At 41.3% G+C, this 14,630-nt stretch overlaps 1 protein-coding gene across 3 annotated transcripts in view; it reads left to right on the top strand.

Moving 5' to 3' along the window:
• LOC148039280 (Alkaline-phosphatase-like family protein) overlaps nt 1–12,475 on the top strand; it is a 182,263-nt gene extending 169,788 nt beyond the window's left edge. Inside the window, exons 15-19 of one of the 3 annotated variants that reach the window (XR_015690400.1) lie at nt 2,175–2,715; nt 10,866–11,007; nt 11,090–11,239; nt 11,471–11,554; nt 11,650–11,714. Coding sequence is in view for 2 of the 3 variants with exons in the window: in XM_087675170.1 (XP_087531296.1) it covers nt 2,175–2,715; nt 10,866–11,007; nt 11,090–11,297; nt 11,471–11,554; nt 11,650–11,760 (1,086 nt within the window). In the remaining variant the exon portion in view is untranslated. Of the gene's footprint in view, nt 1–2,174; nt 2,716–10,865; nt 11,008–11,089; nt 11,298–11,470; nt 11,555–11,649 lie in introns of all 3 variants that reach the window. The other 2 variants (XM_087675170.1, XM_087675171.1) reach the window with 2 other exon arrangements.
• The last annotated feature ends 2,155 nt before the right edge of the window (nt 12,476–14,630 follow it).

Here is a 14,630-nt window from a genome sequence, read left to right as displayed (position 1 = left end):
CTGCGACCTGTCGTCCACCCATCAAACCTATCGCGTGTCAAACCTGCTTCCTGACAAGCTGTGACAACGTGGAGCCCGCCCGTAGATACGGCAGGCACCCTGATAGCTTGGTCACCACGGGGCCGCAAATCTGGGCATCCACTGTCTTGAGGGTGTGCTTGTAGAGGCTCTGTACGCCACTTGTCAAAGTGTCAACTACTCACCTATCTTCTCACGCCAGTCACCTGATCTGATACCAATTTGATGGTACTGCTAGGATCGAGATTGAGTGAGCTAGGATCAAGACTACAGATTGAGTGCAAAGAGAAGCATGAAAAGAGTGAGCAGCAAGAGTGTGAGCACGACACAATCAGTATTTGGTACAATGACGAGTGTACCACTTTTTAGGATTAGATAATATATAAAGTATGAGTGTAAGGGTGTGTTCACACCATAATACTGTAAAAGGCACGGTGAGCCTTTTTTCCCAACACGTTTTATGCTATGGAAGAAAGACCATGCATGTTGGTATATCTTGGATATCCTAGAATCATGTTTGTGCACCAAAATCCATGGGGGGCGGGGGTGTTTTTTATGTGGAGACCCATATGATAGCCCTTTGTTCGTCACTTTTGCAGACCATGTGTGTTGGTCAATAACCTTGGATAGTTGTTGCCCATTTTTTTCTTGAAGATCATGGTCTCTGGCAGGGTGATATGAAGATTCCAGATTCATGGTGGGATGTCCTTAATGTTGAGGTTCAGTTCTCTACATCTACTTCAGTTTTCTCAATCACTTGGTAGGTTCCTGGAAATGGGTCCTTTGCAAGGTCCAATTGCACCCCCGACGACAGATTGGGTGCCAATTCTTTCCTAATGGAAATCTCGGCGGTACCCCACCTGCTCTTGTGGGAGGACAAATTAGAGGATAGACCTAATCGTATGGCCCACCTTGGATTGGTCTTGGTGGGTGATGCCGCGATCTTTCCTCATCGCATACCCATGTCTTTCCGCACTATTAAAAGGGTCTTCCAAGTCCCTCGTGGCTATGATGGCCTTTGGGGCAAGGTTTCTAGACTTTCACAAGACCGCCAACCTTTTCCTGTCCTAAATTCAACTTGTCCTTGGCAGGATTGGAACCTTGCAGGCCACTTAGTCTCTAGTCTTCTTCAATTAATCAGATTTACCACTCCATTATCAAAGATCATTCATGGTTGACCATCAAGACTAATGCATTGTGGGAATTGCACAAATCTAAGCCTAGTGGAAGTCAACAGTGATGGAGGGGTGGCACAACAAGAGACCATTCAAATCTAAGGTTTTCATGTGGCACATGTTGGTGGGTGGTCTTCCCCTTACTTTGGCTCTTTGCCACCATGGTATTTCCAATGGGCATTGTTTCTTTTGTAGTACTGCAATGGAGTCTTCCCATCACCATTTTCTCTCTCGTCCTTTTGCTCGGAAAATTTGGCTTCTCGTTTCAGACATTTGAAATGTTGTGGTGGGCACTAGGATGTGTCTTTTTGATTGGGTTTTTGGTAAACCTGAGCATCATGCTCCACACAACCCCATATGAAGATTCTATTTCACTTTCTCAAATTTTGGGGCTGCTAGCATATTTGGGTCACTCCAAATGCATTCATTTTTTATATTACCTCAGGCATCTAGAGCCATGTTGCAAAGTTGAAAGGACTTCTTCAGTTGCAGCTTCATCTTATTCAGCATTCTGATACTTTGTCTGCAGAGGATTAAGTACCTTGGCATTGAGCAGTCTCTTCAGTGACCCTACCCTGATTTTTGTGCTCCTTTCTGTTCTTCTCTCATGTAAAAGCTTGGTTTCTGCATGATGGCTTAGAGCCATCCTGCATCTTGTAATCTTGTACTTTTTTCATAATTAATACAATTACCTATTGAGAGAGAGAGAGAGAGAGAGAGAGAGAGAGAGAATCTCTCTCTCTTAAACTCCTTTGTTTTTTCATTTTTGGGGGGGGGGGGGGGGGAGACAGAGACAGACACACACACACACACAGAGAATCTTAAACTCCTTTGTTTTTCCATTTGGGGGGGGGGAGAGAGAGAGAGAGACAGACACAGACACAGAGAGAGAGAGAGAGAGAGAGAGAGAGAGAATCTTAAACTCATTTATTTTTTTCATTTGGGAATGGCAAATTAACAATATTTGTATCTCATTTGCAGGTCTTGTGTTTTTTGGTATTCAACAGCATCCTTGGTTCCATCAGCCACAGTCATGTTTTTAAGGATACACAAACAATGGAATGGGCAGGAAATATGCACACCGCGGCAAGAATTTTGCTGATGTGGAGTATTATAGTTTTTGCTCCATTGGCTGTTTTGGGATGCTTTTTTATAAGGCAACTGTGGTGTAGTCCTTTCATACAAAGTTGTCATTGGGCGATTCTTGGACTTCCTGTAACATACATTTCCATGTTTTTGCATTGGCTGTTCTCTGATCTTTACAAGTCGCAAGCTATGATAGCCTCAAAGTTTCAGCAAGATCTAATACAACTCTATATTCCACGTGGAATATATTTTTTAGTCTTAGTTCAACTTTTGATTTTGGTGTTCAACTCTGGAAACACATCAAACAAGTACAAGGTTCAAATTAGACGCACAATTGCTGATGCATCCCTTCCATGTCTAGCTGTCTTAAGCGAGCTGATCCTGTTGCTACTTGGAAAGCAAGGGCCAGCTATAGTCTTGCTTATGGTGATACAAGGTAAAATTTTCTTTTCAAGATTTTTGAGTACTCATTTTAAGATTTATGTCCCCTTCATTTCTATTATGCTGTCAAACTGCTCCTTTAGGGGGTAATGGAGAATAATGGATCCTATATTTTATCAAAAGATCTTTGGTTTCTTTTTGTAGATTTAGAGTATCCTTACTTCACTGTCAGTTGCTGACATGCAGTACTGCTGAATATAATCCTATAAGTAGTATCAAGATGGGTGTAGGTTGAATAAACTGAGAAGGGAACCTTTGAAGAAAACGTGTGTATAACTTCGCTTGTATAGCATCCTTCATGAAAAAGCTGAAGTCCAAATTGGATCATCCAAGCCACCAATTCCCAAGTGATGAACATAGGATCTTTGGTTAGACGGCCAAGTACCTATGTATGGCTCCTCAAGTTACTTACACTTGGTACAAGCCTGCATATTTTTAAAGCAGTTTCTTGTGTGCTGGAATATGTGTGTGAGCAACAATGAACTCCAAGTAGAAAATGCAATTGGTTAGCAGGTGGCTTCCCTTGTAATGCTGAAGGCCATCTCAAAAAGCCTTTGGACTCTCAACCAGGCTTGGACTAGGTGTATGTTTGAACTGGCTTAGAAGCAGGCATCTTGCATTTTAAACCCAAACAACAAAAAAGAAAGAAAGATCTATTAACATCTCTAGAAGGCCAGGATGGCCTATGAGCCTCTGGGCAAGGATAGCCAGGATGACCATAGAGTAGACCCAGCAAAATCGTGTAAAGTCATCAATAAAAGTCACAAAATAGTAACATCCTCCCAATGACTTTGTCTGCATAGGTCCACATACATATGAATGCACTAACTGCAACTTGGTTGTTGCTCTAAAAGCAACATCATGGGGAAACGAAAAACGGTGCATTTTCCCCAAAATACATCCTTCGCACAAGTGCTCAGGAGGTCTCTCCAGTAGAGGTAATCCATCTAGCATATGCGTACGCTGTAAGAGCATCAAGCTGCCAAAGTTCACATGCCCCATCCTAGCATGCCATAACTCTACCTGTAGCATAGCAGGAGTAAAAGTGGATGCTAAGTACGCTGACTGATCAACTGAAAGAGCATCCAACTCGTATAACCCATGACATAAAGTGCCTGTCAAGACCAAAGTCATGTATTCTTTGTCTCTCACCATGCATCGGTCATCATCAAATGTGACCTACAATCCACAACGTGCCAAAGAAGAGATAGAAAGCAAATTCTTCTTTATGCCTGGCACAAATAAAGCATCCTGTAGGCGGAGAATAGAGCCATCAATGGCTGCGAGCACAATCTCCCCAATACCTCTGTAACAGGGTATGATGCATTGTTAGCACACTGTATAGACTTGCCAACTGGAGCTGCATGAACAGATGCAAATAAATCTCTGCGAGATGTAATATGCCTAGAAGCATCATTGTCAAAAAACCAAGTGTCTACATCCTCAGTAGAGCTGAATGCTCGATCTGCCCAAGCGGTGTCATAACTACATGTGTAAAAACAATACTCCCTGTCTGCAACAAAGGACGCGGACTCAGTAGCAGTGGAAGGAGCATCAGAAACAGACATTCCTGATTTCTTTTTCTTCTCTTTGGCAATGCGCTTTCTGCACTTGGTAATGTAGTGGCCTGGCTTCTTGCAGTAATGGCATTTACCCTTTTTGGCTTGCGTGCCCCCTTGTTTTTTGTTTGCCTGGGATGTGCCAGAAGTTCCAGAACTCTGCAGAGCATTCTTCACTTGGCTGCCTTTGCCCTTCTGTCTAGCCATAAAAGCCTGCTCAGAGGCTATAGCATCCACACCACTATTCCTCCGTATTTGCTCCTCCTCTAGAAGCAAACTGACTAACTGAAGAAAAGTGATTGGCTACGCAGCAATCCTCATTGTGAGGTTTAAGGCCGTATGAAAAGCCAAGTAAGAAGGAGGTAATGAGTTCAAAGTGGTGGATATCATCTGTGCATCCGAATAGTACTCATCAACATTCATGAGTTGCTCTTGCAAGTCTTGAATTTTGTTCCAAGTGATCCTGAAGAGAATCACCTTCATCCATTTTCAATGTCTCTAGCTCTTTCTTTAAGAAAGAGATGCGAGTCTCATTCTTGCCTGCAAACATCTACTCCAAAGTTAGCCAAGCTTCTCGTGGAGAAGCTGCTGAACGAATGTGGGGGATGATTGACCACTGAACTGCCAATGCAATCAGCGACAAAGCCTGTGCATCCCGTGTATCCCATGCTTTTTGAGCTACTGTTCTTTTGGGCAGTGGCTGAAGTGGAGCAGGCCGAGGTGCCCGTGGTGCACGTCCTCCTGGAGGAGTAGCTGGAGTCACAACTCCAGGTCGAGCTTCTTCTCCACTGACATAATCCCAAAGATTTTTGGCCACAAGTACATTCTTTATCATGAAGGACCAAAGTGAATAGTTATTTCCATCCAATTTGTCCTCCTTGGATACATAGGTGAAAACATCTCCTCCCTGATTTGCCATGATTTTTTAATTACCGGAAATGCAAAAGAGCAATGTCGAAGCAGAACTTCACTAGAAATCTGAAAATTTCCAGAAATTGCAAGAAATAACTTTCTGCAATTAGTGTACAAGGGTGCACTCTATCAAAACTGTCTATTATGCACGCAGTCCAACGTGCAATCAGTGTTCAGCAACATTGTACCAGCAAAATCCCCAAAATTTCTTGCCTCAAATGTGTTCAAAACAGTCTTTCTGTGATTGTAGCTGCAGTTCACATGCCAATGTCCTCAAAAAACATAAAAGCCCCAAAATGTCTGATAAATTTGGCCAAAAATTTGCATTCAATGTGTCCCAGACATGTTACTAAATGTTGTGCCTTCTGCATAGAAATCCCCTCTTCCAGAAATTTATCTGGAATGAAAAGATAAAGAAAAATTTTAAAAAAATACCTGACGTCTAATGGGCTGGTGTTGACGTGGCGCAGCAGCACATGGCAGATAGGAGGCGTCAAACGCGACGCTGAACAGAGGCGTGCTGTCATTGACGTGGCGCAGCAGCATACGGCGGACAGGAAGCATCAAACGCGGCGCTGAACAAAGGCGTGCAAGCGAGCTGGCGTGGCGTGACGAACAGCACAGAGGCACAGTCGACGGGCGGCTGTCTGGCGCACGTGTCTGACGACTGACTGGTTGACGACTAACGTTAACGAGCGGGATAGTTTGGACTGACCACAGACACAGGCAACTGAAGACTGGCAAGGCACTGGTGCTGGGCATGACGAGCAGGGTAATGAAAATGCAGGCAGAAGAGCAGGGCATCTCCTAAAGGTTGAGGCTGGACCTAAGCAGAGAGTCTCGAATGCTGAACAGAGCTGAGCTAAATAGAGCCAATGCTACTCTGATACCAAATGTGAGAGTTGAGGTAGGATCGAAGCTCAGCACACAAAACAGTAGACAATAGAGAGTGAAGCACAACACCCAATGCAATAGACTGAAAGAGTGTAAACTGAAAGTACAAGGTACAACCCTTAAACCTTAGGGTTGTAGGGGGGTGTTCACACCTGAACACGGTAAGTGCCCGTAAGTGTGTGTCATAAGCACATACAAAATAATACCATAAGTCTAGGGGAAAAAACCTCTCCTACCGAGAGTAAAAAGTGCCCGAGTGTCCTATTGATCACCGACACTCCAATGTGAGCGTAGGCGTAAGTGAGACGTGAGTGAAATACCCAACAAAAACACTATATAAACTCAACTTTCTTTACAATGTACTAAAGTCCTACATTACAAGGCTTCTTTTCTATCATGGTTTTTTACAAGGGAGAGGAGCAGGGCAACCCATTTACAATATAGCAACACAACACAAAAACCTTTAAGAGGGCAAATTCCATTTCTGGTACAACATCGATACCATACACAACATCAAGTAGTTCATATAGAATCCTCACACTCTCCACACAAGCTAGCAGTTCTAAGACGAGCATCCACTCATCTAAGAACGACATTGATATGACCTTAGTACAAGGGTAACCTAGCATGATTACAACTGCAACTCTAGGTGATAACAACAAAACAAAATATAATGTCATGAACAACAATACAACCTACGTAGTTTTTGGATAGGTTGGATATCAATGATGCCCTCTAGAAAGCTGGAAGGAATTACAATTTTGGTAGAGATACAGAACACAATAAACCTCTTGAAAGGAGTGGCTATTTCATACAAAAGTTCAACCGGATTCTTAGCAACATGAACACTCTTCACCCATAACTCCAAACACACCACATACAACATAAAAACTCTTTTTTACAACTCCACAAGGGGCTCAAGGATCAGTTTATAAGATCTTGTGGTAGTATGACAAGCCTTCTTCCATCAGTTTCAACACTCCAGTTTCATCATGAGTCTAAGCCTTCAAGAAAGATCAAGAAAGTAGCCAAGAGATGCAATCCAAAATATTATTAAACCCAGAAGGGACGCCTTGTGACGAGCCTTTGAATACACCAAGTCTTCAAGTCAATGGTTTATCTTCATAAATGTCTTTGATGGGTCCATCCTCCCTGAGCTTCAAGTGGTAGGTTTGAAAGCTAGGTAGATTAGGAGTTTGAAGAGTGTGTTCATGCATGTGAATGAGCTCATAGTCATATAAGCATAAAACTTTAGCGTAAGTCTTAAGTTTTTAAGAAGCAAATAATCTTATCTCCTCAATTGAATAAAGAAAAGAGAAGAAGCTTTGTATGGCACGCCGGCAGCCTATCGGCCCTCTCTCCCCTGTGCTTGCCATTGCCATGCCTATTTGTAGGCAAACCCATCGTTAGATGCAGTTGACTGCATCCTTGGAGCTTGCCAAGTGTATAACGTGTGATGCCTCCAAGTAGGCATCCGATTTATCAGCGTCCCTTCCCTTGGCATCGCTAAGTGCTCGACACCTCAAACATTCCATTTCCGGCTCAATCAATGCACCGTATTAAGGTGGTGATCTTCCATGTCATAGTTGACTTGATTTTCCTTCACTTACGCCTTGCAACAAAGACTTAGAAAACAACCTAATTAACACAAGTCCCCCACTTCACACAAGGCATATATCGAACTACTCGTTGACCTCGTATTGCAATGCACCTCATTCCCACTAAGGGTAGCACCCTCCTTGCAAAACAACTTCAACCAGCCTAACTTGTGGCAACTTGCTCAACCCTTTCCTTCATACACACTTTCTCAAGGCCTTGTCATACCACTGCTTTGTGAAATCAAAACCATCATTTCATGGAACCTTAGCCTTTGTTGCATTGCAACTTGACACATGATTTTACATCATACACAAACATATAACACAAACAACTTGTTTTACACACACATCCACCTAGACACTACAGAAAACCTAAAATATTTTCAACATATACAAGAGGCTTCCCTTTTTTTCCAAAAAAATTGTGGCAAAATCACAAGTTGTGCAATAGCCTGCCCCTAATTGAGGCATCAGCTTATGATGCTTGATCTTGCCCATGGTTTCCATCTCTGCCATGAACATCATCTCATATTAGCGGACACTCTACCTTCACATGAGATACAGGGAAGTCATCATGGGTATCACCCAGAAAGTTCTTCATTTGACACACGATAGGCCACATAATACAAGGTAACGCCTCATACGCCACATTTTACTTTGTGTTACTACACAATAAGGGTTGGGGTTTGTGATCCATAGTAGGGTTCAGTTTTTGGATTAATAGATGAGAAAGGTCAAAGTACTGCTAGTTGCTACTCATGTTCGGCTAACGTTATATATCAACCTGCTATGGGGTTGGGGTTTGTGATCCATAGTAGGGTTCAGTTTTTGGATTAATAGATGAGAAAGGTCAAAGTACTGCTAGTTGCTACTCATGTTCGGCTAACGTTATATATCAACCTGCTATGGGCTATCGCCCGTAGACAGGCCACGTGTCGGGGTCGCATTTGTTTTTTTAATATATCAATTTACTAAATTCATCTTGAATCAATTAACGCGCATGGGTGAGATGGTAAGGTGTCTGTCTATCAGCTGGAAGGCGTGGGTTCAGTTCCTGGGAGCAGTGTCCCTTTGTCTATCAGCTGGAAGGCGTGGGTTCAATTCCTGGCAGCAGTGTCCTTTGATTTTTGGCCCAAAGGGAGGGCTTTTTATTGTCACCGGCTGTGACCAGGTAACGTGAGCCCTCGTGTTAAGATAGGCACGGTCTCTTTTTGGAGCAAATTGCGCTTTACACAGAAATAGCTCTATATAATCTGCCTGTGCCTCCACTGCCATGCCAACCACCTAGAGATGCAAGGCCTGCACCCGTATCTGCACCATCTAATGCAAATATCATAGATATAAATGGTATGGATGTGCCACATTTTATAATCAAATCACAATTGCCCCAAGTATATAGCACAACTTTGTAATCAAATTGAGAACTTTTTGTCAAGTATACAGGCTGACTTTCGTGGGAGATAGGGATGACAATTTCAGACCCGGGATGCTTTCTCTCTCCCTAGCGTTACCTAGTTAGGGGCATGCAAGAGCTTGGCATGCAGTACTTGGCTTGGTTACAGCAGGTTCCCTATAGCTTGCATTAGATTAGAAGAGACATGAAAACAAGCTTGTGCTGTTGCCACAGGACCCAAGAGGTGTGATAGAGAAACCCCAAGATAGTCTTCCATGGGACAACTGAGACTAATTAGTGGCCTGGGGCACAATAGCTTGGGTTTTCAGGGAAGCCTATCCTTTCTCATTTTTGGCAACCTTTTGAGCATGATTCCTATGCCAGACTTCTTGCAATCAGAGTGGAATAAGGAGCTTTACCACAGATTGGAGATGATTGCTAGCATTAGCGCTTGGTATATTTGAAGTTTGAGATGCAGTCATGCTATAGTACACTCTCCATGGGAGATGGGAGAGTTACAAGGTGACTCTTAAATGCATGATGACTAGGAGACAGATGCTTGCCACAGACTTTCATGCCATTTCTATTGCAGAAACTCTCTCCAAGGTTTGGACAGCAATTGTTCACGCTCTCCATGGGAACTGGGAGAGTTACAGAGTGACTGAGTGCATGACGAGTAGGAGACAGATGCTTTTCTTAGCGTTTGAGATATAGGCACCTTCTTCCATCTAGAATCACACATGATTTGGTGTTAACAGACCCCGGCCCCTGGTATCAGAGTTTTTTCATTTTGTATCTGTATTTTACCTTGAGGTTTTTATTTCTGAGCTGTTCACTTTTTAGTTAAAATAAAGGGTTTCAATGCAATGTATCACATGTATAACAAATTTTAGTTTATAAAGGGATTATGGGACAGTCCCCTTCCATGCTCAAAATTAAGATTGGTTTTAGTCATCATTGTTTATTTGAGCCTCACACATCACAAAGGCCATGCATTCATAAAATGGATTTCCACGGTGCACCTTTAACTCGGAAGTAGCTAGGGAGTTGGTTAGCAATTTCCGATTTGTGCTCTCGGTAACCGTGCCATCTATGTATTCCACGGTATAGGGTGTTAATCTGAATTTAAGGGGCTACGAATAGACTAAAGAGCTTGATTCAGTCGCTTGTGACTAGATCTTAGCTCCTACGACTTATGTGGATTCCATCTCACCCCCCCTTCTGAAATAGTCACGAGGCAAATACCCCCCCTTGTTTTCCATGGGGAGACAAGCCAACTAGCACTGTTGTAGGCCTTGTAGAAATTAACAAGCTGCAATGCAAATTCCTCATGCCTCAGCTAGGCCAAAACCATACAATACCAAAGGCTAGAACCCTGCATCTATCAGCTCAGTGACCAGTCTGAATGTTTCGTGGAATCTCTCAGCTCTCTGGATCGGCTGCAGTTCATTGAGCTTCCTCCATGTACTTAGGTTGACAAATTACACAACTTAGAGAAGTTGGCGGATTATTTCTCCATATTTAATATTGTCAAATTATATGGAGCATCGCTGGGTTGGCATCCATTAAGAGGGGAACAGGGAAGAAGAACTATCTTTCTGGCACCAGTGATTCTTTCACACAACTTAGAGAAATTGGCGGACTATTTTCTCCATATTTAATCTTGCCAAATTATATGGAGCATTGCTGGGTTGGCATCCGTTAAGAGGGGAACAGGGAGGGAGAACTATCTTTCTGGTACCAGTGATTCTTTAATGTCATGCATAATGGAGTTACAATGTTGGTCCAGGTTACTGCCTTATAGACCTACAATCATTGTCCTTGGGGCATGGAAAAGCTGCTCCCATTCTGGTTGATGGTGGAGGATATTTTTCAAGTACCGTTCAGTGGAGTTTTTACGCTGTTCAAATATTTTTTGTCACTGGTCACAGGTAATTTTCCCCGCAAGATTTATCGTTTTTAGCTCCCTCAATCTCCATCCATCTACAAGTACTTAGTTTTTGGTGAACGCAGGTGTGCTTTTGATGGGCTGCGTTATGCTGCTGCGTTTATAGGGTTTGATCAGTTCAACATGTATAGACAGGGGATTCTTCTTGCAGTTGATACTTTTGGAGCTTCTCATGTGTTTCCTGTGATGGCTCTGTCACTTCTTGTCACTAAAAGGCCAGTTTCAACAAAGAATGTAGACTCAAACAGTTTTTATTTGCATCAAATGTATCAGGTTAAACATCTTTCATTAAGACCATGATCTCTATTATGAAGCATCAACCAGTCACAAAATTGCATAGAGAATAATGAAGGAACATAATGATTGTTCTGTTGCTTGCACTACCGTATTGTTTTTAGTGACTGGTTCTTTTGTTCACTTTATGTGATGATTGATGTTGCGACCAGGCATTTTTGATGTACGGGTTGGTGAGGACGATGACAACAATGTTTGCTACATTGTGTGTGACAATACACCGACGTCATTTGATGGTATTGTGAAAGTTTTTTCAGGACTTTTGAGTTACTACAAGCCTTGTAGAATACAGCTTCAAAGCAGCTGATGGATTTTTAAAATTGTGATGCAGGTGTGGGGACTTTTCGCTCCCAAGTTTGTGTTTGATGCCATAGGGCTGCTTATTACAGATATTGCCCTGGTTATCACAGCAATCTACTCTTTAATGCCTGCACTCAAATGACAATGGCCACTACTGTTTTGTGTGTCTCATTTGACGAATGAGTCAACATGTGGTTCCAGGTAAATGCCACTGCATAGATGTCTGCGTAGGGAAAACCAGAAATGGTCTGGAAAAGCAGAGAGCGACTACATATGCATTCGGGAACTGACATTCGGAAATAATTTCATACACATTCCCATCTCGAGCTTTAGCCTCGTATAAACAAAGTGATGTAATCACAAGGGACATTGGCTTTAGAGGCATTTTCAGAAATATGAATTCATATATAAGCCATGCACATGTAAAATCCACTATTACAAGTTTACATGTTGAAGTCAATGGGCATGTGGAAGAGTATTTTTTGCTTCAACTCCATATATGTGACTTGCAAATCAATAGAGTACCCTAAACAATGAGTGTTCTACATACAGTAAATTGAAGTTTGCTTGATGTGGAGCAAAGATCCACCATTCAATGTTACCATCACAATTTCTCTCCTCATCTGAGTTGATTGGGTCGCAGCAAAGGTGTGGACTAGTATGCAACTCAAAAATCTACACTATTATTGCCAAAGCTTTGTAAGCATACCCTTTACATGCATCAATGGCCTTTTGTTGCACTTATAATAGGCCATCTTTACCACAATTGTTGAATTTATGTTGTAGAAGTTTGCCTTCGTACAACTATATATGTTGAAAATAGACTTGACAACACTACACACACACTCATCTAGAATGCAATTAAGAGCTTTTCTATTACCAAGACAATGGTTTGAACTTACATAGCAACAAATTTTCAAGTTTAAATAAAAATTAATTGATTTCACTCCATGCCCAATTTAATGTAGCTATATAGCATAAGAGAAGTCTTGTATAAAAGTATGGAATTGGGACTACTAAAATGCTGTATAATCCAAATGTACCAAATTGTAAATAAATATGGGAACATAGTACTCTCAAACATTACCAATTAAAAGATAGATGTCCATCCAATCACTAGTAGTTCAAGGCTATGTGATTGAAATTTGATATCATCTTCTACATGTATAGATAATGTTAAGATATGAATCCATTTGAAGATTTGGACTTAGCAAGCTAATCCTTTGGATAAAAAGGATAGTTCTATCCATTCTCCCTACAATCTTGGTTGGGGTTGGAGTAGGCACAATGGCATTGGAAGTGCTCAAAGAGGAGCAACCAAATAGGGCCTTCAACCCCAGCACTTTATGGTCATGGGTCTTAGGTGGTGGAAGGATAGCATGTAATCAAGATCACATTAAGTTTACCTCATTATTACCTAGGAAAACCTTGTGATCTTATATATATCTAATGAAGCATTACACTTTATTATTGCAAGTTCGACCTTTCTTGGTCATGCTATACTACATGTCAGTGGAACTATAACTTATGTTGCACATGAAAGAATGCTATGCAACAAAATCAAAAGCAACATGCTTACACCAATGAAAGGCAAATTAGAAATCATTAGTATTGTGTGTGCATGTGTGTGATCACCACTTGCAAAATTTTAAAGTTGGCATCGAATAAAACAAGTATTTAATGATTTCTCTCTTCTACAAAAGCATGCAACCTAACTTCTTCCTTTCCCATTAATGAAACTGGATATCTACAATATTTGTGATGAAAGTAATAAGTTGAATCCTAACAAAATATAAGAGTTTGTTGCTTATTATTGTATGGAATCCTCTCTAAGCAACAATCTAAAGCATCATGTAGGAAGAATTGAACTAATTACATTCTTCTTTCTTCCAATTACAAACATTATTGTTGTTGCTATAGCAATCCTTCATATGTGAAGAAATTGAAGCTAGAGATGCTTACTACGATTGCCAATGAGAACACATATGAAATAGGTAAGAGTTATTTGTCATGTAATATGTTTGTATTAGGGGATGAATTCAATATGAATAATTGACATGAAACTTTCTAAAATTGAACACAAAATTCAAGTCTATAGTCTTACGATAATAGTAAAATAGCCACCAAGAGCGATTAACTATAGTACCAAAGGATATCGGTTCGATACTTTGTTTGAAAAGTTGAGACTCCTTGTATCGAGTCAAGAATGAGTCCCATCTTGCTTACTTGTGTAAAAGAAATTGTATGCAAAGAGGGATGATGACAATAAGATGCATGCTTGAATGGTCAACAGATGGGATGGAGATGGCATGTTTTTGTGCAAATAATACCCTTTTGTGCCACTAGGTTGACCAAATTCCTCCTTCATGTATGTTTCTAACTCTTGTAAATCTTTGAAAACATCATTATCTTCAAATAAGTCAATAAAACAATACTTGAGTGACATAAGTTCTTGACCTCTTTTGAAACATAGCCCCTAGTCCTCAACATAGCATCTAACTAATCTCTACCATCTACATTTTCCTTCCCCTCCATCCATAGCAGATCAATAAAGTCTTTAGGGCCAACTTTCTTCAACCATGCTACAATATCTCCATCCCCAAGATCAGCATTCCACTCACAATTGAAGAATTGAGTTGGCTTTCTTGAAAGGTTTCCATCCCTATATACTCTCTTCTTGTTTGTTCTTGGCACTTTTCCCTTAAACTTTAGTAGAACCAGACACTAATGCATTTTGTTTCCTTTATTCTTGTGTTTCCTTTTTTTTTCGTAAATTTGCATAAATTTATTTTAAGAAAATTAAGTTATGTACAATGAGAGGGGCAATGCCCATTCGTTTGGGGAAACCATAATCATAAAGGAAGGCCAAGCTGAGTGGCCAATCCCAGAGGGGATATGAGCCAAATAAGTACTTAACATGGGGGTACAAAATGGGCGGGTTAGACTTGGATATGGAGTGAAGGTAACCTTCTTCCTCACAAGAAGGCTTCAGGTTTTTAGTTTCTTGCGGTT

Source organism: Lygodium microphyllum, chromosome 3, assembly GCF_053477565.2.
Source record: "Lygodium microphyllum isolate KBCC chromosome 3, Lygodium_microphyllum_v1.1.10, whole genome shotgun sequence".
Taxonomy (NCBI): Eukaryota; Viridiplantae; Streptophyta; class Polypodiopsida; order Schizaeales; family Lygodiaceae; genus Lygodium; species Lygodium microphyllum.
This window is presented reverse-complemented; position numbering and strand designations above follow the sequence as displayed.